The sequence below is a fragment of the Saccostrea cucullata genome, unplaced genomic scaffold, assembly GCF_032062105.1.
Source record: "Saccostrea cucullata isolate Sc308-1 unplaced genomic scaffold, CSIRO_AGI_Scuc_v1 ctg2305, whole genome shotgun sequence".
In the NCBI taxonomy this organism is placed as follows: Eukaryota; Metazoa; Mollusca; class Bivalvia; order Ostreida; family Ostreidae; genus Saccostrea; species Saccostrea cuccullata.
Genome location: NW_026929684.1, coordinates 156,140 through 181,216, shown reverse-complemented (window position 1 = coordinate 181,216; position 25,077 = coordinate 156,140). Strand labels below are relative to the sequence as shown.

Here is a 25,077-nt window from a genome sequence, read left to right as displayed (position 1 = left end):
AAAAAGATAATAGGTGTCATGACTGTGTACCCCGAGTTAATTACTGGTAAACATCAATGGTTTTGATGTTGTTTCAGAACAGTGTTAGGGTTTTGAAAACCGATGTTTCAGTCAACACAAACGGTCAAAAATCTAATTGACAGATTAATGTGCATAATAAGACGATTATTTTGATATCCATCATGTAATTAAAGTAATAAAAAGTCGTTTTAATATGCTTATAAAATACTTTGTAGCATATTTCAGCAAATAAATAAAATAAAAATAATAAATCAAATTTTGGGGATATAAATGAATGATGAATTACAAAATAAACAAATAAATGAATAAATTTATATAATTTTATTTATTTATTCATTCATTCATTCATTCAGTCGATTTGTAGATTTATTCACATAAGAATATAAATGAATAAAGTAGATTTTTAGTTTATTTAATAATTTTTATTTATTGAATAGACATTTATTTTATTAATGCGTTTATATATCATTCCTTTCAATTAATTTTTAATAATTTAATTCTTTGAAAAAACAAAATATCCCATGCATGGATTTGATAATTTATCCCAAATGTTTAAATCTATTTCTTTTACAAAGACAGTTATTACGCTTAAAGATGTTTTAAAGTATATCAAATAAAAAATGAAAAAGTTTATAAATATATATAAAAGGTTCATAAAGCACAAAATATATGCCGTCTAGCATCACAAGATGAAATAAATTGGTAATTTATTTCTTCTTTGAGAATCGATGCAATTCTCTGCCGTTCACCCCTGGAAATGCTTCCAAACTAAAAAAAAAAAATCACATCGATACAAGTAATAGAAACTTCATTACAGGGGATTAAGTTAAGGCATTTGAAAATGTGTTAACTTTTTTACTTTTAAGTCTATATTTTCAAATATATTCCTAAAGTTTTCAAGACTATATCATTTTTCACTCTTAAATGCAACAAAAATATTTTTTAAACTCCTTTTCTTGGCCAAAATAAATGTCAGGGGACGACAGGGAGTAGACAGGGCAGGCAGGGACAACGACAGGGGACGACAGGGACTAGACAGGGAGATCAGAGAATGTCAGGGGACGACAGGGAGTAGACAGGGAAGGCAGGGACAACGACAGGGGACGACAGGGACTGGACAGGGAGAGCAGGGACAACGACAGGGGATCATAGGAGAAAGTCAGGGAGAGACAGGAAAATGTCAGGGACTGACAGGGGGACAACAGGGGATTTTTTGGAATCTAAGGGGATATTTAATTCAGTAGTGTATGAATCGTTTGAAAAACTGCTTTTCATACACAAACATGAACATGTATATTTCATTGAAAATTTCATATAATTAATACCACTAAAATTGGACATTATATTAAAACCACTCTTTATTATTACGCAGTTGTATATTACACTCTCCTGCCTGTAGACTTCATGAAGTAAAGTACAATTCTCATAAAAAAATGCGATCTTATGAAAATGAAAATTTAAGAAAACTTCCTTTCAAGAGTAAAATATGTACACGAGCACTCGGGAGATATTTCGTTACAGCTCAGTCCTCCAGCGTTGGCCTGCAACTGTTTCGTTTGATTTGCATCTTCTTAAATTTCATCAACATCTTTAGCATTTTCATTAAGTAAGGCATTTTCAGGGTTTTCTTCACGACAAGATAAAACCTGCATCGTTGAATAATGTCTTTCTTCTCTCTCTGGTTTGGACTCAGTTTCCTCTCGTAAGTGATTATAAACATCTTCATCATGAACATCTTCATACACAGAAACTGTCTTCAATTGCTGCTGAGATGTTCGAATGTGTTCATCGGAAAGGTCCTTAAATTAAAAAGAAGAGTTTAAAAGACAGTGATAACAACCCTGTATCACTTTCATATATACATATATACTTGAATACTGAGTTAAAAATATTACACAGTGACTGAGTACAAACACTGTGTATAATTGTTCTAAGAATTGTCTTATTATGATTATGTAAACAACTGTTTGCAAAATGTATTTCTTTGCCATAAAATTTTCAGCAAAAAGCAACCAAATAGACAAGCCGCTTAACAGGTTTATTTTGCTTGCTTAAGGTAGGATTCTTCTCTGGTTTCTGACTGGATGAAATATTCAAAGTATAGTTGCTTATATCTTTTCTATTTAGGGTGTAAGACATTTAAAAGACCACATTTTTCTTTTCTCATCACAATTGTACAACTTAACATAGAAATGGTAATCTGCGTTCGAAAACTTGCAGGGAATATATTTTTGGCGGAATGGTGTAAAAATATCTTCTTTTCTGCCTCTCAAAACTATTTTAGAAGAATAAATTTAGTTATCATTTTTACATAATCAGAGACTTTAAAAATTTTTCATGTAAGTTAGATTAAAAATGAGTGACGGAAATGTCAAATTATATCAAATAAATATGATTTGTCAGACAAGCTAGAACTATGTTAGCTTTTTACACTGTAACAACTTCCAATCTAAATAGAAAATTGAGCAAAAGATATGTAAGAAGTGTTAGTCTCTCTAAGTAAACGATCAAAACTTTTCGTTTTTATATCAGTTTGTTTCTTTATGTGACAACTTTACCATATGTGAAAATAAAAAAAACTAAAATATAGGATTCATATAAAGATAACTAATATATTTTAAAAGTTTAAGAAAGTAGAGAAAATCCGGATTAGCCAATATTCATTTTAGCTAAATCATTTATGTCAATTTTGTAAAGTCATCTTGTAGGCCCTATATAATAGTTACTGTTCATGCAAAAGAAAAGACATTCAATCATTTGAAATGTATGTAGGAATCAGACGATTGGCAACAATATTTTTTTTATTCTTATTGTCTAGAGAAAAGGTTATGACCTTGACTGACCTTGCCTCTAATATTAAACGGTCAAATTTAATATCACTGATACCATCACTTAGGGATACTGTGTTCTTGATTCTGTGAAACTTTCAATAATTTCTAAATACAAGAAATATGAGAAGAATCCTACCTTGAGGATGTATTGATATCATAACACTGAAAACTTTTCTCGGTGTAATATATGTTACTAAGTATGTATGTACAAGTACTATTTATTACCGTAACACCTACATTAATGAAAAAATAAATGATGTCACAGAAGCTACTTGCAATAACATAAAATTTAAGAAGAACAGTTGTAAATTCAAAGCTAAAAAATAGTGTTAGAAATGTAATACCTTGTCTAAAGCTTCAGGGATTCCACTGTTGTTACAGGTTTTCCTCTCGTCTTCTGTCAGTGATTGAAATATTGGACCCAACATAATACTTCAAGCATTAAATTAAGAAATAATCGCAGATTTTATCAAATTCTTAATACATATGTAGAAATTTATTTCATTAACTCTTATCTTGATAGTAATCAACTTTAAATAATTGTGGATTTTAAAAGTAGATATTTTTTCTGCAAAAAAGAGAGCATTTTTAATAACTTTTATTGTCTAATAATGAGTGCTTTCAGTATTATGCTTTCGATAGTTTACCAGATCTGTTTATCTTTTAAACATATTGTCACGACAGAGCCGACAATGAGTCCACCGAATATGGCAGCCATGATTATAAGAGGGCTAGTATTGACGTCACAATGAGACCTTTGAACTGTTTCCGAAGAATGAAAAGTTTCAGTTTTTGAATATTTATGTATTTATTTTGTGACATAATAAAGAAAAAATATAAAGAGAATTTTGATATTTATTCAGATCTTTTAGCATGAAAAATATTTTACAAACCATTTCGGTTATCGATATTATTTCCATAAATACAATGGCTTGTAATACAGCTTTGAAGAGACTCTGAAATTATAGATAGTGCAAAGCAATTCAATTTCCGTTCTATAAAATTGTTAAATGAAAAACAGATTTTTACAATAGTTTCCCAATTCATGGTACACTTACTCTGTGTATTATTTTCAATGGTGCATTCTATAACGATATTTGTAAGATTGTATCCACATTCAGTATTCTTCTTATCTTTCAATCTTACGATTTCTTCGGCATCATATTTTAGAAGTATTTCAACATACCCATCTGTCTTTTCTTCAGATATTGTTTTTGAACAAACCCCATAACAGTTTCTCAGGTAAAAGTTAACTGAAAAAAATAAAAGAAAATGTTATCACTAATAAGTCCTTTTTAAAAAGGCTTTCATTAATCATGGTCATCACCTAAAATTACTTTAACTTAATTTCTATGTTCTTTCAAGAAAAAGGAACTTACTTGAAGATTTCGATATGCAACCTGTTTTATTTGTTATTTCTCTGAAAAAATGTGTAGCTCTTTGGATACAATTTCTGAAATCCAGAACATAGTTAGACACTTTATCATAGTTTCATATAAATTTGATTAGTTACATGTAATACTATTTGTACAGTCTACCACTAGATGTTCCAGTTTTATGAAATGATTATTATATAAAGACCATAATCCACGCAATTATATATTCATAAAAATATTTATACTTATTTGGGGTTACACCTTTGAACCTTACCCCTTGTTTGGAGTCACAGAATTTGACACACCTGTTTCATACTTGAATATTTTACTTGAAAAAGACGCTAATGGTAATCTAACAAAAAAGCTTTATGATAAACGTGATGACTTTAACTTCTCTATCGTCAACTTCCCTTACTTATCCATCAATATACCGTACACCTGCAAACGGAGTATTTATATCTCATTTGATTCGATACGCAAGAGCATGCTCTACGTATGAACAGTTTCTAAAACGATGTAGATTGTTGACAAGCAAGTTGATGCTCAAAAGTCTCTCAAACAATACAAAATATGAGCGGAGCAAACACGGACCTCCAAAAACATCAGAGGTGAGATCAGGTGCCATGGCGGAGTGAGCTTCTCCTGCCATCCGGTTACATCCGCCGTGTACTACTTGGCATAATCAGGAAATAACGGGGAAAAATCAATCGTGTATACGTATCATTAACTTGTTTGTCAATAACATGCATGTTCTTCCGTATCAAATCAACTGAAAGATATAATTTTCGTATGAAGGTGTTAAAGTTTTTTTTTATGCAAAAGTAAGAAAAATTGACGATTAAAATGTTAATGTCATCACGTTTATCATAAATGTTGTTAGATAACCTTTAACTTTTTTCTAGTAAAAGATCGAAATATGAAACACATCTGTCAGACTCTGTGGTATCTTTTATTGCAAGCTTATCGGGATTATTTGTGTCAACATAATAATGGATATAAATATCTCTAGTTGACAATATGTCGTCGATATATCTAAATGTTGATTTGAAGGCTTCATCAAGTGATTTCTTCTTTATACAAGATTTTGAACAAATTCTGCTTTACATGAACACAAAAATAGGTCTGCTAATAAAAGTACGCAATTGGTCCCCATGTGAATTCCTATAGATATTTGGAAGACCTGCCCCCCCCCCCCCAAAAAAAAATATGTTAATCAGAAACTGGAGAATCTTTTTAATATCAACTTCAGAATACAATGTGTGTATACAATGTATTGTATGTACAATCAAATATTTTTAACAAAGTAATTTTGCAAATGACCAATGAATGTAAATGTAAATTTACGAGTTCCATTTTTATTGAAAAGAAGTTGTAAATAATGTTAGAAAGCGTGGACTTTAATTTATCGTGAGGAATAGTTAAAAAGTCGAAAGTTTTTGTGTTGTTGATTTTGTTAAAATTTTGTGATTTCAAGTTTTCCATAAGTTCTTTGGAATTTTTTTTTGCATCTACATTTGATTTTCATCAATTCTCCAATATATTGTAGAACAGTACTGTTGAAGTTTTTCCTTAACTAACCTGAATTCTCATATCGTACAATTAAAAATTAAATTGTTTGAATATTATGTCGAACATACGTGTTACGTTCATTTCATTGCTTTTCTAACCATTGATACGCCACTAGTTGTTTCTATAAAGAGAGGGACCTCATCTTTTTCAGGTGTTGATAAGCTTTAGGGTGCATTATAGCCATATGCAAAAGCCTAAGACATTTTTGGACATTTTTTTCGAAAAAAAAAAATTATTTGTTTTTTTAATCGGTCCAAATGTTATTTTTGAATTTCGGAAAAAATATTCCGTCGGAGCTCGAGACGAGGCAATTCTCTTAATAAAAATGAAAGAGAAAATATTTTTATACTTACATATCTGCATTGCAGTAGGCAAGATGATTGGACATTACAAATGCAGCTGCTACAAACTTCAGGAAAACTACTAAAGGTGTTTACATGAAAATAAAATATTTCATTATTTCAATGCTAAATCGTGTTATCTCAAATTACATTTCATTTTCTAAATGTAGCACACATATATATAGCATGGTTAACGTTTTAATTGTTTAAGATAAACCAAATCATTCTTTACCCAATCTCATCTCGGCTAGCTCAGAGTTTTCTAACAGTTTAAGCAGGACAATTAATTTGTGCCTTGTTCAAGGAAGCAAGATTTGCCGATGCATAAATTCATCCGGGTTATTTTATTAAAAAAAATATACGAAATATCATTTCCTAAAAATGAGACAGCACTTATGTCACAAATGAAACATTAAAATCCTTCCCATATATACTACATAGTCAATTCTAACCACTTCACGATACTTGTTTTAGTTGATTAGTTGGAATTTCATGAAATTGTTTTCTTACACCTATTTCTAAATATTCTAGTTGTTGCTTCAAATAAAATAAAAAGAGTACCGTATATTGAGCGACCAATTTCCAAATCAAGACAGACTCCTGAAAAATAAGTTGATGATTCAAAGGTACTCATCGTCTCATTTAAAGCCAGCAGCAGCATTGAGGACGACACCGACGCCTCTATCAACTACATAGGTACATATGTACGTCAGATTACTTACATATACCTATACCTATTGTTAGCGTAACCGATTCATTAGGGTACAACATCTAAAATCACGGTAAAAAATAGGGACTATTTAGATCTGCTGCAACAATAAAAGTATCATTATGCCAAATTATCAAGTTAGTTGTAGGGGGTATTTTGTATTCTGGCTGAAAAATAACGGAGTTGTGGGAAACAATGTGTTTAAAAATGTAATATTATTGGAAATAAACTGGAAATAATGTTTTAGGAATGCATTCAGATGTGTCGTTGCATTTTTTAAATAAAGAATTTAGCTATCTGTGAGTTAGGTAATGTGTTCACTTAGGCTTGGTAAACTACTTGCAAGTTAGGTAATGACTTGTCTCAGGTGTTCGAAATTTCTTAATACCGGCAGTTACATTACGTGTGATCATGTGATTAGTATCAATGTTAGATGCCTAAGCTGCAAGTGTCTGTGCATGCTGAGAGTTGTAAAGGAAAACATACCCACTTCCACCCCATTCAACTGTCCCATGGGTAGTAAATTTACATTATGTTATTATCAAATTGTTAGTTAGCCTATGGTTTGTTACCACCTTATTATTTTGTTACATAGGTGTTTGAATAAAGTTGGGTTAGGTTGGCATATTCTGGTCGCCACCCTATTTTTCAACAAAAGTGTTTCATTACATTGTAGTTTTGATTACTATCATTTTGTACCTTCAAGCTTTGGGAAATCCAAATCCAGGTGTATGTACAAATAGTAAAGAAAAATAGGATCTCTTAATTTTCATGTCTTACCCTTTTGTCATTAATAAAGGACAAATTTAGAACTACTTTTATTCTTAATTTCTCTATTTTGTCTGAAAATTAACGGAGTTGCGTGAAAATATGTTTATACACTTTGATTCTGAGCATATGGAAGCCATAAAAAGAAACACAAGTGGCAACTCTTCGCTGTCTTTATTGAATATAAATCACTTCGGTTTGTCAAGTCGACCTATGATGGGGTTACTGTTCTTAATTGATAATACAACATAGATGTATGCAAATGTCCATGCCACAGGAAGTGTGTTTTTTCTTATATTTACATTCCATGCATTTTTCCTTCTGAAATTCATTTGAAATCCATGACATTCAAATTTCTATAACACACGCAAAACCTTTTCACCGCGCGATAGAATACATAGTAGGAACAATATGCATTTTCTATAATCTAGGAACACCAAAATGTACAATGTGTTGATTCAATTTAATAAAAAACTATTATCCTGTTCAATTAACGTAAAATTACTACAAATGTGCGTTTGAAATTAATTTGTCACTTTTTTTTCCTCGCAAAGTTTGTTTTCGTAATTTAACTTTGCAACGTCATCTGACGTCACAAACTGCTCTTACGTCTATTGACCACGTCAGTTTTGAAGGGCGCTAAATTCACATTAAAGATTAACGATATAAGAAATTACGAAGAAGGAAAATTAGAGAATATAAATATAAGCATTGAATTCATATTTTTGGCTGTCTTCTGTCTTATAACACACCTGGCCGTGCCGACAAATTATCAACCCGCGCTAACGCGCGGTATTCAATTTGTCGGCACGGCCAGGTATGTTATAGGACCGAAGCCATCCAAAAATATTAATTCAATGCTTAAATGAAGATAAAAGTTTCTGAATAAACTCCGCTATATAGAAATATAAAAACCGGCCGACCAGTAAAGCAACACAATTAGTGTCCATTGAAAATTTTCAAACATTCTGCTGAAAGCCGAAGACAACATTAAGGTTAATCAATAATAAGTTCTAGCATTCTTTTGATATCATATCAACCTCTGATTACTTATGTATAACTAAAGCAATTTTAAACAAATTAAATTTCTTCCTGACCAGTCGTCGCCCTGTTGCAGTGTTGAGTGTGTATGCTTATCTATGGTTGGAATTTGTAGTAAAAAGTGTATTTAAATAGTATGATTTTATGTTAATGACTTTTGAAAATGTTATTTTAAACTTTCTAAACTTTCTTTGAAGTTTTTTTTTTGAAATTTCACATCTAATTAACACCACTTCTAGAATTTGCTGTGGCGTATCTTCACAGCAATGAACATATTTGCGACGATTACAAATAGGAACCTTGATAGAGCATTTGCTGAACCCTGGCTGCAATGTATCCCTGTTTATAAGGATTATTAGAAAGTTAAGAAATCCAGTAAAATAAGTTTGATTGAACTTAGCTTGGTTGACTGGACTGCAATGAGATTTTAAAAGACGATGAAATGTGGTTCTAAACAATTTCTTCTTTAGAAAGGGAACTGCGAGTGTAAGTTAAATTCCTCGTCCTTTACCGATCATATAAAATATATACTGTATATATATCTCAGTTGAATCGAAACACAAGAGCATGCTCTACGTATGAACAATTTCTAAAACGAGTAAATTATTGACAAGCACGTTGATGAAACAAGAATATCAGCAGATTCGTTTAAAGTCATCATTTCGTAAATTCTATGGTCGAAACAATGACCTTGTCAGCAAATACAGTTTATCATTGAGTCAAATGCTGACTGACGTTTTTCATACCAATTGTTAGTCCATCATTTATACACTGAATTGACGACGGATTTTTCCCGTTATTTCCTGATCATGACAAGGAGCATACGGCGGGTGTGACTGGTCGGCAGGGGATGCTCACTCCTCCATGGCACCTTATCCCACCTCTGATGTTTTGGGGGTCCGTGTTTGCTCTGCTCTTATTTTGTATTGTTTTATGGACTTTGAGATTGATTACTGTTCGTTATCTTCATATCATTCTTGATCTCGAAGTTATTGGACTTCGAAATTCAGGTTTGATTGATACATCCTTGAAACTTTCACGAATTTTAATTTTTCTTATAATACGTAAGCAAAATGTTATTTCCATTGTGTATAAATGTAAAATAAATAACCTATAATCTAGAAAATTCAGAGTAGAAATGTTCATAAGCAAACTGATTACACCCGTGAAACGAAAACTGTTTTTGTGAACATGGCACGAGCTCTGTTATTGTTAATGCTTACGAATAATCGGGTGTGTTCAATTGTTTAAGTCTGCAAAAACCACTGAGCACGAGGTGACAATGTACTGTGAGGGGGTTTTATACTCTGAATTTTATGGATTATAGACTTAATATTGCCACAGAAATTCAAAGTTTCAATAACTTTGACATGAAATGAGATTCTTATCACATTTTCAAGCGAAATACCAATGCAATATACATGTATAGGTCGTTATATCATACAGAAAATTTAAGAAAATATTAACTTCAAATCTATGTCTATGCATCTTTAAAGTTTTGGCCTCAATTAATAATTACTTCAGCGAGTGTCGCAACCTTATTACATGTACTCTTAATTTGGTGAAATAATAAATGTTATTAACCAATGCAGTTGCACCCCTAAAAGGGATATGGACAAAGTTTCAACTGATTAAAAATACAATAAAATTTAATGTTTACCATTCCTAATTAGAGCAATTGAAAGGATCAGCAAAAATTTGAACATCATTTGTTGATTTACAAAGGAGAAAAAGACCTTAAAATTCTTCATAATGTAATCAAGACTCGTGCCTTGTTTTTGTTTATATACTGTCAAAGCACAAATATTCGTTGGGAATTTATATAATTAATTTCGTTTATTTCGCTGAAAATATCACGATATCTATGGCAAAGTGAGATTCAGGAAATTACTTAAAATCGGCTTATCATATTTAGAATTAATATCTTGATTGCAAAAAAGCTTCTTTGAACGAAGATATACTAGTAGATTTAACCAATGTAAACCAAAACAAGACACTTGCCTTGTTAACATAACAAAGTTTAGAACCTCCAAATCTATCTTGTATCTCAACAACTAAAATTCAAATTTTTGATGATCATAAAAAATACCTTAGCTAAGTATAAATAAAAAAATAGAAAAATAAATTCGGAAACAATTCAGTTGAAACTGTGTCCACGTCCCGTTACATGTAATAATGTTTATTTCATTAGACATAAGTGTTTTAGAAACAGTTTCTACATCTAATATAAACTTATGTGATTAATGTCCGCCTTGTTTTCTTCATTTTAAACATATCAAACAATTATATTTAACACTTTTAAAAGTTTGTATTAGTATTTTTCAGTCAGCTTTTAGATCAATTATGCCAAGAACTGCTTTTTACGAGCTTCCTTATAATTATTTTAAACTCACCTGAGACAAAGGCTCAAATGAGCTTTTCTGATCAAAATTTGTCCGTTGTCTGTCGAAGTTGTTGTCGTTGTCGTCATCGTCCTAAACTTTTCACATTTTCATCTTCTTCTCTAGAACCACTGGGTCAATTTTGACCAAACTTGGCACAAAATATCCTTGGGTAAAGGGGATTCAAGTTTGTTAAAATGAAGGGCCAAGCCCTTTTCCAAGGGGAGATAATTATGAATTAATAAAAATTTAATGGCATCTTTTCAAAATCTTCTTTTCAAGAACCACTGAGACGGGAAAGATGAAACTCAAGTGGGGGCATCCTCAGGTTATGTAGATTCAGGTTTGTTCAAATCATCACCCCCGGGGATAGTGCGGGGCCACAATGGCTGATCAAAGTTTTACATAGGAATATGTAGGAAATTTTTTTTTAAAATCTTCTCCAGAATCACTGGGCCAGGGACGATGAAATTCATGTGGAAGCATCTTCAGGTAGTGTAAATGCAAGTTTGTTCAAATCATGACCCCCGTAGGTAGGACAGGGTCACAACGGCTGATCAAAGTTTTACATAGAAATGTATAGGGAAAAAATCTTTAAAAATCTTTATTCAAAACCACAGGGCCAGTAAAAATGAAAATACTGTGGAAGCATCCTCAGGTAATGTAGATTTAAGTTTGTTCAAATCGTGACCCCAGAGTATATGGAGGGGCCACAATGGCTAATCAAAGTTTTATACAGGAATACATAGGAAAAATCTTTTTAAAATCTTCTCAAGAATAGCAAAGCTATGATCGTTGATGTTAATATAGAAACATCCTCAGTTAGAGTTAATTCAAGCATTTATATAATGACCAGGGAGGCAAGGTGGGGCTATGATGGGCAATCAAATCTTTAGATAGAAATATATAAGAAAAATCTTTAAAACTCTTCTTTTCAAGTATGGCGAAATTATACATGTATGCTTATGTATGCTTTAGTGATATAGTGAGATGCTCAAGTAATAAAAAAATCAAACCCCCCTCCAACAACAAGTTAACCTTTCAATACTATGCTGATTTGTGTTTTAACTAGCCCATGTGCTCAGGTGAGCGATGTGGCCCATGGGCCTCTTGTACTATTTTACATTTTCTCCTTTTTCTCTGATTTTTTTTGTTTGTAATTAATTTTTCGTACTATGTTTTCTAGTATCTGAGCCATCTGAGATTAAATCCGCAAAAATATGCATTTTTATGATTAAATGATATAAAAATTTTGGTTAATTTCTAATCGCCAGGATTTCCTTGCCCACATAAGGAAATTTCCCTGCATATGAAAAAAATTGAGAACTTAAACTATTATGTAATATAGAATTTAAACTGTTTTTTTTTTGTATGATTCATAATCTCTACTTCATCAAATCCTCAGCTGCACACATGGGGCAAAGATATTGATTGTAATAAATGTTTATACTAGGTGTTTATAGTAATATACACATCATATGCATTAATACAAGCATTATATTAATTTGTAAAAACCCAAGGTCTGTTTCAGTTAGTCACAATTATTTGATCGGCATTTTTGCACCAATTTCTGATATAAACGTATTCTGTATCCAAAAAACATCTACAAATCATGATTTAAAAAAAAAAATCTGAATTGAGTTTCTAATTGGATTGTACATGTTTTTTTCCCCTTTGTTTATGTAAATAAGTATCTGTCATGTAAAATTATATCCGATTAAATTGGTCAATTTTCTCCCCAAAAATAGTGAAATAGCGTTATTCATAGAAAACTTAACACGTGTTCCGTTGGTTGATAGGATTTTTTGCATAATGTCCTTAGCTCGATTTTCTTTCATTAGACAGTCACCAAATGTGTATATATACAGCTGTGATAATATCACAATGATATGCCATTGAATTACTTGGTAAAAAAATTATTTTTGGCAGAAAAAGAACATTCATTTTTTGACAAATATGTTATTTTTATTTACCAGCAGTAAACAACAACAAACTAAGAAAAGAAATGGCATAGATGGCTTTTATACTCTGTTATTGTTGAAAACAATGAGTCATGCGAAATTAAGCTAAGGAATATTTTAAATCTTGCATTTATGCAAGTAACAACCCATCTTTAAAGAGTATTTTATCAAAGACAAATTAAGGAATATGTATGTTTCAATTATCTTAATAAAACTTTTAAAAATTGTGGCATTCTAGTTCTTCATCAAGTATCCTCGGTTTCTTTGATAAACTTAACTTTGGTGAGTAAAATGACGATCTTTAATTTGAAGATTAGTCTTTGTGCTTGACGATAGGATCATAGACTCTAAGCTAATGATGTTTTAATATTTTTTATAAGTTCAGACAAAGTAAAGGTTTTTATTGTTATATGTATACTAGTGAACCCCTTTTCTTGTCAGCACATTTTAGTTTTATATCCTCATCAAATTATTTTGATTGAATTAAATGTATGACCACTTAAAGATGGCAATGATCTTTTTTTCATTTGCCAACAATATTTACATGATATTTAGATTCTCATTATAAAGATCATTATGATATCATTCATTGTTACTGTCGTAAAATCGAACACGCCCTTGTCTTTTAGTAAATGTAGTACATGAAATACGTATGTGAAGATAACGAACAGAATTCAAGTTGAAAAGTCCATAAAACAATACAAAGCAGGAACAGAGAAAACATGGACATCCATAACATCAGAGGTATAATAAAGAAATTTTACCTAAAGATGATATTAATTTAAAAATCTTGAACAAAAAATTATCTGTGTAAAATGTCCTTATTTGAAAAAGGATTATCAAATCAACAAGTTAAAAAAAAAATTATCAATATATACATGCAGAACATTTTTTTCTATTTTACACATGATAAATAAGATGCGATTGTGAAACACTGATGCCCCCCCCCCCCCCTATGTCAGCTTAAAGGAAGCGTTGAACTTTCTTTCTCAAATGCAAGTCAAATTCCAAGGTCAAAGTCAAAAGGTTAAAATTACTGAAGGTATCCAAACGGTCTTGTAATAAGGAATGAACCTGTGAAATATGAAAGATCTAGTTTTTAACTGTTCAAAAGTTATGGCCAAAGATGAAGACTTTTTGAAAGTAGGTAAAACCTCTAAGGTCAACATCAAAAGATCCAAGATATTTATACTCATTGAAGGGCTTGTCAAAATAAATACACAAATAAGGTTTGGAAGGCCTAGTACCAAATGTTCGAAAATTATGACCAAGGTGTAAGTTAGGTAATATTGTGTAAAAGTAAGTTAAACTCTAAGGCCAAGAGGCCAAAGAACTTTATTCGGAAATAACCAAAATTCCCCCCCCCCCAAATCAAACTTTGATGGAGGTATCTTTAATTAAGTTCTTAAACAGGGGAGTATATGCTGACTTCAAAGCACTGAATATTTTTATAAGAAATGACGTCATATGTACTTAATGACGTCACAAATATGACGTAAATTTCAGTTTTTAATGAATTCTACAGAAAAATGTACATATTTCGTCGATATTTTGAGTAAAAGTCACCGAGCGCATGTGTGTTCAGGATCAATATTTTGATATAATGTGTAGAATGATAATATCAATGAAATATGTAAATATTAATCCTGAACAAACATGCGCTTTATAAATTTAAAAGCTAAAACTGTTGAAATTTTTTCCATTTTGTCCTCTTTCTGAAAAAAATTCTGAAATTGGACTAGTTTGTGACGTCAGAAAAACAAAAATTGTGAATAAACTGCTTTGAAACTAAAATATGTTCTGTTAATTTATATTTCTCATATAATTTATTGAATTCAGCACATTTCATGAAGTTTTCAAAATGTAACCTTTGTGGGGGCAAGTATATGTAATATACCGCATATAGTTCTTTGGTCAAGAAAGCCCTGTCAAAAGGAATGCACCTCTGAAATATGAAAGTCATAGCCTCGTCCACTTAAAAGTTATGTGCAAGGTATTAACGGACAAACAGACAAAAACAGACGGATGGATGGACAGGACAAAAGTTTTATACCCCCTTTCTTCGATGATTGAATCATAAAATATGAATTTTAAGACCTAATAAAGATGTTACGTTTTCTGACTAGATGATTTAAATTGGTTGCTGTGAAGAGATTCTGTATACACTCACACTTCCGTCCTTCATTTCAAAATCCATAAATGCTTCCAGGAACATTTTCATACAGAAAATGTATAATTGTAGATTCGGTGTGATATCATCTGGTTTTCTGTAAAATTCACATAAAAAGTATTTTCAACTGTTTTCAACTTTACGTAATTAAGTATTTATCCATATAAATGTAATTGCTACATTGTACATGTAAAAAAATGAATTTCTGGTTTGAAATACAATTTGTAGCTGCCATATTACATGTAGTTTTAAGATTAACAAAATACCTGTCAATGAGAAATATTCAAGGGTTGATCCTAACACCATGACAATAATCAGATGGTAAATAGAGCGCTCTCTGACAAAACCGGTCTTAATGACATAAGCTTTGACGTTGAGAAAAATGTGTTTATTGTTACGTCGAATTTTCGCGTCAAAAACGCACATGTTTCTTTTTTCTTCCTTTCCACTCTCCGTTGTTCTGTTTCTTTTTCATTGTGAACGTATAAATGAATACGTTTTATGACTGTGTGAAATAAATTTCTTTGGCATTCGAAATATTTGCTTAAGATACCCCGAATCGATATTCTGATATATTTTAAATTGTTATTACTGTACGAATGAATTTTACATCTGCATTTTGCAAACTATTTGAAGGTCAATGTACACAATACTGTACTTTTATTCGCGTACGAGACATTTTCGCGAGTTTCGCGAGAGTCTTGTCATCGCGAACCGGTTCTTAATGTGTCCATTAACAAGAGAACCTAAATAGGCTTGATCCTGAAAATTAATCATCGCGAACTTGTTTACCCCGATAAATCACAAAATAAAGTCGACGCCAAAAAAGTTGGTTTACAGTAAAGAAATGCTTTATCAAAATTTTGTTCAGATATTTTTGCTCCTATTTTGTATTGTTTAATGGATTTTTATCTTCTTGAATAATGTTTATTATCTCCATATCTTTTTAATTTCATTCAAGCTTTCCTTTTAATTGTATATAGGTTATATTTATTTTAATTCAAATGCTGCTAAAGTGAAGATAAATCGATTGAATACATGCTTGTGGAACGCTTGTTTTTTTTGTAGTTTCTTTGTATATATATATATATATATATATATATATATATATATATATATATATATATATATATATATATATATATATATATATATATATATATATATATATATATATATATTTCAAATGAATTTTTTTTAACCATTCCCGATCACTTCAAAATGGAGAAAAATCCCCTTTTAAGAAATGTCCCCCCCCACCATGTCTCATTTACAATTTTTTTGCATTTTAATACTAACATGGACAGGCCTGTGTCTCCGTGACTTGTTTCTTTTCTTTTTGTTCTAAAAGACAACGTCCAACTATGCAACTTTGCAGTGACCCTGAAATGAAATCATTAAATACAGACAGATAAATCTATAGGTCTTATTACTGTATAATGTACAAGTATATATCAAATGGAAAAATAAGATACTTAAGGATGCCTTAAGATTTCTGACATTTTAATTTCAGATTTATTTTATTTTGCGAAATATTTTTCATTAATTAAGAGCAATTCTCTGTAATTACCAAAGTAATTCTGAAAGGGTCTGGCACGCATAGTCTCAGATTTTCTTCAAACTTGGCATATAGTATCTTCCTAGGGTAAAACTTATATGTATGGCATAATTTTTTTCTGGACACCCTTTGTTACCATGGTAACCAGGATACAAATTTTCCGATATATAGGGCTAATTTGTGCATGGCAATCTTGCTAAAATTACACTTTTTACACCATCTGTGCTGAACCCATATTTATGATTAGAACCCTGATCTAATTTCTCATGAAACTACAACATAAACACTTTCAAATGATATCTTTAATATGTTTATTAATTATTTGAAAATTTTGTAATACTTTGTCAAACAATGGCAAAATAACAACGAAATTTAGTCAAAACTGAAACATAACACCATTTTGGGAAGAAAAATAAAAAAATTAGCAGAACTTTCACAATGTATCACTTATTTCATCTGAAGGTACTTGTCACAAGTAATGAAAATATTAAAAAAAAAACATTCATGGTCAAATAACAACAAATGTTGACTATAACAAAATGAAAAATAATAAAATTGGCATTTCGCCAAAAAACAGCTTTGATGAATATTTCATATAACAAGATATATTTGTTCTTTTTAAAGTAAAAATTCAATGAATTTAAGCTTAAAATCTGTAAAATCAATGAGACATTGTTAGCTGACCCATAAAAGAATATTTTTTCATATCTATAGGCGAGAATATGACCATAAATACAGACACCCCCCCACCCACCAATTTCTAGCACAATACAAAAACAGTCTTCTATTACTCATTACTTCAATTAATAATGCTGCATCATACATGTAATTTCTAAATTACATGTTTTTATAAAATATGAACATGAAACAAAATACTTCAATCCAAAACACAAAAAATTACAAATTTACTTTCTACATATGATAGCACAAAAGGCTATAAAGTATTGGACAAGAATTGTTGACTTGTGAAATTTTTTTTTGAACCTCCATCAAAATTATCAGCTACAATGTATTTTAATTAGCAAACCATACCATATACAATTTAAAGTAGCTCTAAACAAAGCATGTGTATCAAGAAGTGATCTACAGACTTTTCTATAAGGAAAAAATTATCATATAAAGGTACCGTATGCACATTGAGACTATAAGTTCATTTTCAAAAAGTACCTGCAATTATTTCTACTCGAAAAATGCTATGAATTATTCATGAACAGAGAACTTTGTTGTTGACTTTTAGGAAAATAAATTTAAAAATTAATTCAATTACTTATTCTTTGTCTAAAGAAATCAGGGGTTGCCTAGAGATCTTAGTCTATCTTTTCCTTTATTACTTTTTGTTATGCAAAAAGTGTAGAAACTTACCCAATGTGTTTTGATCAATTTTGCAATCAATATTGATATCTTTAGATGAATAAGAACATTTTGTGTTCTTCTTATGTTCCAGAGTCAACACGATATTATAAGCGTATTTGATTTGTACTCTCATATAATTGTCCTCTGATGCAGAGTTTATTATTGCACATTCTTGGGAACAGTTCCTCAAATTGCTTAACGAAGCATTCACTGTAATCAAGAAAAATTATGAAAAAATAATCCCAAAATATATATACATATATATATTTTTTAAACGCGGTCATAACTTTTTTTCAAATTATAACAATATAATGAACAATTATAAAGATCTTACGTCAACCACTATATGTAATTTACCTGACGAACTGGACAAACAAGTTGAATTATTAATTAATTTATGGTAAAGGTCCGTTGCTTTGTGGACACACCCCCTAAGATACAAAAATTGCTATAAGAAAAATGCTTATTTTCAGGACAAAAAAATCAAATACCTATAAAAAAATGCACATTCATAGGTTATTTAATTTATGATAGCACGTGCACATATCATATATTCTAACTAAACTTATTTCATTCTTCTACTCGTGTTTAATCGTTTAAATATTAATTGCAACTACCACCTGCATAAACCAAACAAAAATACTAACATTACCAACGCTTTATTAATTCAATACCCAAATATGGTTTTGTTCTATCCGACCTCTCTAAATGCATTCAACGTTGCAATATATAGTCATAGATTTTACTGTTAAAACTTTCCAACATTTGTTAAAAATGCATGCCTTTTAAGGTAGAATATAAAAGTTTACTATGCTGTTTAGCAAACAAAATGCATGATCGCTATCTTGAAAAAAATAATGTCTAGAGCTGAGCACAATTTAGAATAGGATTGTCCGCCATAATCGTTTATTCCATTGCTGTAATATAGGGCACCTATATAAACCGCTCAATTAGACACTGTTTAGTTGTTACCAGTGGAAACGGACGGGAGTTACAAAGCACTCGGTAGCAACAAGAAATAACTGTGTACTTCTAAAGAAGGAAAGATAGATAAAAACAGATTACAACAGTTGCACAGGAAAGTGTAGCTCAAACAAAAAAAAATACTATAGTTAACTATTAAAATAGTTAATCAAAGTGTCCAAGTTATCACTACAGTAAATAAACGTTTTCAAAAGTTTTACCAATGTAAACTTTAGTAAACTCTAGTATTGTTTTGTTCGGGAGTTTACAAACAAATACAAATAGACATAATTGCAATAAACTGTAAATGTAAACATAAATAATGTCAGAAATCCAGCACGACCACTTGCCGCCAATCAACGCCGGATCCATAGCCAAAAAGCTACAAGTGATAGCTTTTGAAAAAGCTCGTTTGACAATTAATATATGAAAAAGTCATTGTTTAAGGGACTCCGACCCTCAGGAAGGACAACTCTTTAATTCATAATTTAATTCAAAAAGTCTAAAAAGCTTGAAAGAAGAAGGTACGGTTTTAGCTTTTTTGCGCCCTAAAATTGTAATGACATCAAGAAGTTTTATAACTGGCTTAAATATTAGTTAAATAAATGACTCTGATAAATCAGGAAAAAATATGGCATGAAGGTTTACCATTCTGCAAATATGACGTCATTAATGTGAAGCATTTCTCTATTTTCAACAGAAAAGCCTCAAAATGGTCACGTTAATTTTTTGATATTTTGTGCAAAATTCAATAACAAACCACATATCTCAAGATTTTTGTCAGCGATGCCTGTGGACAATGTTATCTGAAAGAAAATTCCATTGAAAATTGGTGTCTTCTGCAACTTTTTAAGAAAATACGGGAAAATGCACATGTTTATGACGTCATAATTGGCATTTAAAAACACATGTGAGAAAAATGACTTGTATGACTTTTCTGCATTGAATTTCAATTATTTAAAAAGCATGAGTTTTCAACTTTTACACCAGTTTTATTATTTAGAAAATCATAGGGCAAAATTTGTATGGAAACAATACCTTCTTCTTTAAATATTTTCATGCAACAATTTTCATTATATGCCTCTCAATGTGCTTCAAGGTTCTTTAAAAAGCTCCATAAATAACTTCTAATCTTATATCATGTTAATAAACATTGGTATCTAAAAAAGCTTTTTCGGGATAAAAAAATTCTACTTTTAATTAAACCTTTCTGAGAAGTTCAAAGAACATTGAAGCACATTGAGAGGCATATAATGAAAATAGTTGCATGAAAAGATTTATTTTTCAAGCTTCATTTAAAGACTTTTTGAATTAAATTATAAATTAAAGAGTTGTCCTTCCTGACTGAGGGTCGGAGTCCCTTAAGGGGTCCCGACCCTCTGCTATCAAATTTCACTCAGAAAATATTTCTAATGTATATTTCCATGAACAACAATAACATCAGAGCCACATGGGAAATAGTTTGATGTAAGAAGCGCAGCTTATTTTTTCAGAAACGATTTTTATGTCAGATCATGATATGAAGAAATTTCAACATAGAGAACAGAAACAGTAACGATTTATTATCATAACATTTAATTTGAAATATGAGGTGTACATGTATATGAAAATAATACTCAGTATAATACCTATTAAAATCATGTCAGAAAACATCATGAAGCGATGCTTCCTAAGTCAGAAAATTACAAGGTTTTATGTGGTTGTAAGAAAAAAATACATCTGTGAGGAGGAGTTATCTTTCTTCAAAATATTTCTTTATATGAAAAAAAAATGTCATACTTATAAAAATTCTGAATTAAGTACTCGAAATATTAAACCATTATTAAAATGGCCTTTTAAAAAATACAACTAGTACTTATTCTATTTAAAATGCTTTTGAAGTAGGATTTAAATGTTTTATTTTTAAATATAATAAAACAATTATTAAGAGATTGGCAAAAGATATGGATGATAATGTTTCCCTCATATAACGTTAAATTGACTACTCAGAAGTCTAAATTAGGAAACTCTGATTAAGAAAATTGTGAGTAGTATTCATATTTTGACTCTGAGAGTCATACTCTGACTGTCTCTGAGAGTTATCTGTCATTTTAGAGGGTCGGTACCCCTTAAAAGTGTATGCAGAAAAATATTGATCGATTGATTGTAAAATGGTGTACGTCCCATTAAACAGGTCGGAGAGAATACTCGAAATCGGGTATTATCCTTGAAATTGCGTGTAATACCCGGTATTAGGGTATCGTTAAATCCGCGAAATCGGGTATTCCGTGCACCTTTCTATAAAAACTAAAGAATAAAGCAACGGCGCATTATGCAGTTACTGTTACTTGTACATCAGTATCTTGTGGATTTATTTTTATTAAACCTAATTTATATGGTTGTCAAATATGTTTAAAATCACACGACAAACACTGCTGGGGTAACAAAGAGGACACAATGGCGTTATTATTTTCAATATAATTTCTAAAAACAAATAACTACACTTCGTTTGTATTTATTTCCCAACAAAGTATTCGATATACTTAATTTTATAATTTGTGCACTATTCACAAAATGTGAAACTTTGAAGAAATTAAACGACTAAGGCTGTATTATGTATTTTTACTAAGAAATGTATGGCGTCCCTTTCACATGAAATATAAATTACTCATACAGTTAGAGAGTACAGTACAAGCGAGTTATAATTGTATATCTCTACCATAATAGAATACCAACGTTATTATAAAGAGGAAAATAAAATAAGATTTAATCGATACGAGATATGCTATTTTATCTTTATTTTGTGCATTTGTGTGAAAATTGAGAGCGAGAAGTCATGTGAACAGGATTTTCTTTTTTTGAGGGAGGGGGGGGGGTGTATAAATAAAAATTAAATTGTACATCTTTTCATGAGCTTATAATACATTGGAGTTTTAATTGCGCCTTGGAAACTCTTGTCTTACTTTTTGGGAATATAATTCCTCATCGGACATTAAAATTTCATCATAATTGTAGCCACTTCCTTTCTTTATTATACTATTTGATAGACAGGATAGATGTTACCTTCTGTTGTCTTTTTTACGCATTTTTTTTATATCGCTATCTTTTAAAAAACGTCATGATAATATGCTATACAACGCACTATCTGAATGGTTCTAAACAATATGTCAGATTTTTCTTTTAGCTATTTTATCATTGACACTTATTACTCATGGCAATAACTTTTCCTAATACTCATTAAAAAAAAATGTGTTAAAAAATAAACATGAATTTTAGTTACTTGTAGTATCATATTGTATTAGAAAATAACAGGTTGCTTTTTGTTTACCTATATAATTTTTATTTGATGAATAAATCTTCCCTACAATTAAAAATATCTAACCGAGTCTAACCGACCGTGACATTCAAAGACATATATAGCAAACAACTTTGCATTAACATTTAATTCAATGATTGCGAAAGGAGAGGTCTCCTGGATACATGCAGAACACAGTCGAGGTTGTTTGTCAGAAGGAGTCAAGAAGCTTTTAGCCCCCACCCCCGCTTTGAAGTCGCCAAGAAATGGTAAAATATTGATGGCTTAGCGAAATTAAACGATCAACAGTTACGTTCTCTCATAAGCTGTATTCCTGAAACTATCAATATCTCTCCTAAAATGTTGAAGACATATTCTGCAAATATGTATAAATGAGAAAAAAAAAAGATTTTAAAAGAAAATAAAGAAGTGTTTTTAGCCGAAATTTTAGACACTTTAATTTTATCATTACATTATTTATGCATTCATAAATAAATTTGATTTTATGCACAAGATGACTGTGAAAGTAATTAATGACACATAATTAGATACGATAGACAATCCCTTGTTCATACATGGCATATCTTGTGTGTGAAACGTGTTTCCGTATAATTTGATTTTAGTTACAATTTGTTCATGTTTTTCGTGTTGATGTGGAATTATTATAAATTCCCGAATTCTGATACTTTACATTTCTGTTGTGTTGGGAATGAACATTAGGAAGATGCATATACTTTCAACATAAGAAAAATATAAAGCAAATCGAACGCCTTTTTATGTGCAGATCATGAAATGTACTGAGCTCCACGGGTATTTGTTGTCCTGAGCGCATTAATTATCTTGACACCCAAATTCTTACTTGTCTAGTGATACCTTTAGAAAACATGTGTATCTAGATGAAAGTTAACTCGGCGACATGCGCCATCCCATTGTTTAAGTTTTATTAGGTGATTACACCTCCTATACCCGATTTCGCGGATTCAACGATACCCAAAAATCGGGTATTATACGCGATTTAATGGAAAATACCCGATTTCGAGTATTTTCTCCGACCAGATTTTTTTCACTCATAAAGAGACGTCACCATATACCGATGAAGCACTTTACTCGGCTGTGACCGGTCGGCAGGGGATGCACATTCCTCCATGGTACCTGATCCCACCTCTGGTATTTAAGAGATCCGTCTTTGCTTTGCTCCTTATTTGGTGTGTTCAAATCTTTTGAGCTTGAATACTGATCGTTATCTCAAAAATAAACATTCTCGTCCAGTTTTGATTTTATTTGAAGGGGGAGCTAATATTTTAAGTATTTAATATCTTTTAAGACTTTATACTGAACATCATTATTTAAAATTTTAAAATTAATAATTTCTTTGCGACTTATCAGAAGAATGGATGCGAATGGAAATACTTTCTGTATGTCAAATGCTTAGAGTACAAGTTAAATATTCATACCGGTATATAAGGATGTTATTTTAAAATTGAAGTAAAAAAATCTTAAACTTAAAATGAACTTTAATGGAAGTTACATGTATTACATCCAAGTTAAAAAATCTTAAACTTAAAATGAACTTAATTAACTTTGATGGAAGTTACATGTATAACATCCTTTTCAATAGACTGATAGAAATAAGTGAAAACAAGTACAAAATAATGATTCTGTGCGCGAAATGATTGTGTCATCTCTCTCGTAGATGACCAAGAGCTATTCCAATAGTTATGAAAACGCAGAAATTTATAACACCGAAACTGACATATGGGATATTGTAAAGAATATAACAGGTGCATCACCAACCTAGAAAAAGATCTGAAGGACGTAAATACATCAATGTTGCTTCAGTAAAATGATTCTTTCTTATTCAAGTAGTTAAAATCTAGTTTTAATTATGTACATATAACAAAGCAGCTTGCATAAAGTCTCAAAGTTTAGAATCGTGGAAAATCTAATCTCTATACTGCCAGATGCTTGTGGCGTTAGGCAACACAAAATCTTATACTCCTTTACAATTTGCAGACATTTGACTTTAAAATGCAGCATTCTCATATAATTTTGACCTTTATGATTAAAAATTAAATTGCAAAAATGTTAAATCGAATATACGTGTTTGGTATCGCTTGCTATTGGTAATTAATTGCTTTTTCAACCATCGATACACACCGCTTGTTATTGTATGTCATCTTTTGTATCAGTTTTAAGCATCTGACAGGTTCCCTTAATTTCAAATGTAGTGAAGGGCGCATTGTGTGTGTATGGACAACATAAGACTTGTTTTTCTAGACAATTAATTGTTAATTGAATTCCATATAAATGTAAACATTGAAGACGAGATAATTTTCATAAAAAATATTTTTATACTTACATATCTGCATTGCAGCAGTCAGGAAGATTGGACATTACAAATGTAGCTGCTACTAACTTCAGGAAAACTATCAAAGACGTTTATAAATTATAGTATATCACTATTTTAATGCTAAATAGTATTCTCTTTTTGTTTCAATTTCTACTTGTAGAAGATACACATGCATACCTGTATGAACTTTATACTGTGAAATCACTATTTTTTTTTGGGGGGGGGGGGTAATTTTCGTTATTTCGAGGTATGGGTACATCCACGAATTCATGACCATCACGAAATGTAAAATTACAAATGCATTACTACTCAACACTTTTGTAACAACTAAATCAAATCCATTTTTCAATCCTCGAAAATTTGACCAAACAAACAAAAAGTGATTTTACAGTATCTGAGATGACATAGGAA

At 30.8% G+C, this 25,077-nt stretch overlaps 3 protein-coding genes across 4 annotated transcripts in view; all 3 read right to left on the bottom strand.

The window, feature by feature from the left end:
• LOC134281809 (uncharacterized) overlaps positions 1–6,462 on the bottom strand; it is a 72,710-nt gene extending 66,248 nt beyond the window's left edge. Inside the window, exons 1-5 of the mRNA XM_062764242.1 lie at positions 6,371–6,462; positions 6,151–6,220; positions 4,232–4,305; positions 3,911–4,105; positions 3,746–3,808 (exon numbers count right to left, since the gene is read on the bottom strand). Of these exons, the coding sequence (XP_062620226.1) occupies positions 3,746–3,808; positions 3,911–4,105; positions 4,232–4,305; positions 6,151–6,220; positions 6,371–6,380 (412 nt within the window). The 5' untranslated portion in view covers positions 6,381–6,462. The remainder of the gene's footprint in view (positions 1–3,745; positions 3,809–3,910; positions 4,106–4,231; positions 4,306–6,150; positions 6,221–6,370) is intronic.
• On the bottom strand, positions 1,394–3,640 carry LOC134281814 (uncharacterized). The gene is made up of 3 exons (XM_062764250.1): positions 3,500–3,640; positions 3,197–3,284; positions 1,394–1,820 (listed from the first exon to the last, which is right to left on the bottom strand). Exons 1-3 carry the CDS (start codon positions 3,568–3,570, stop codon positions 1,593–1,595), a joined length of 387 nt encoding a protein of 128 aa, XP_062620234.1. The 5' UTR covers positions 3,571–3,640; the 3' UTR covers positions 1,394–1,592.
• A 7,490-nt stretch (positions 6,463–13,952) lies between the features above and the next one.
• The window catches only part of LOC134281812 (uncharacterized), a 31,886-nt gene continuing 20,761 nt past the window's right edge, over positions 13,953–25,077 (bottom strand). For both annotated transcript variants that reach the window (XM_062764247.1, XM_062764248.1), the window contains exon 8: positions 13,953–14,154. The gene's annotated coding sequence lies outside the window, so the exon portion shown is untranslated. The remainder of the gene's footprint in view (positions 14,155–25,077) is intronic.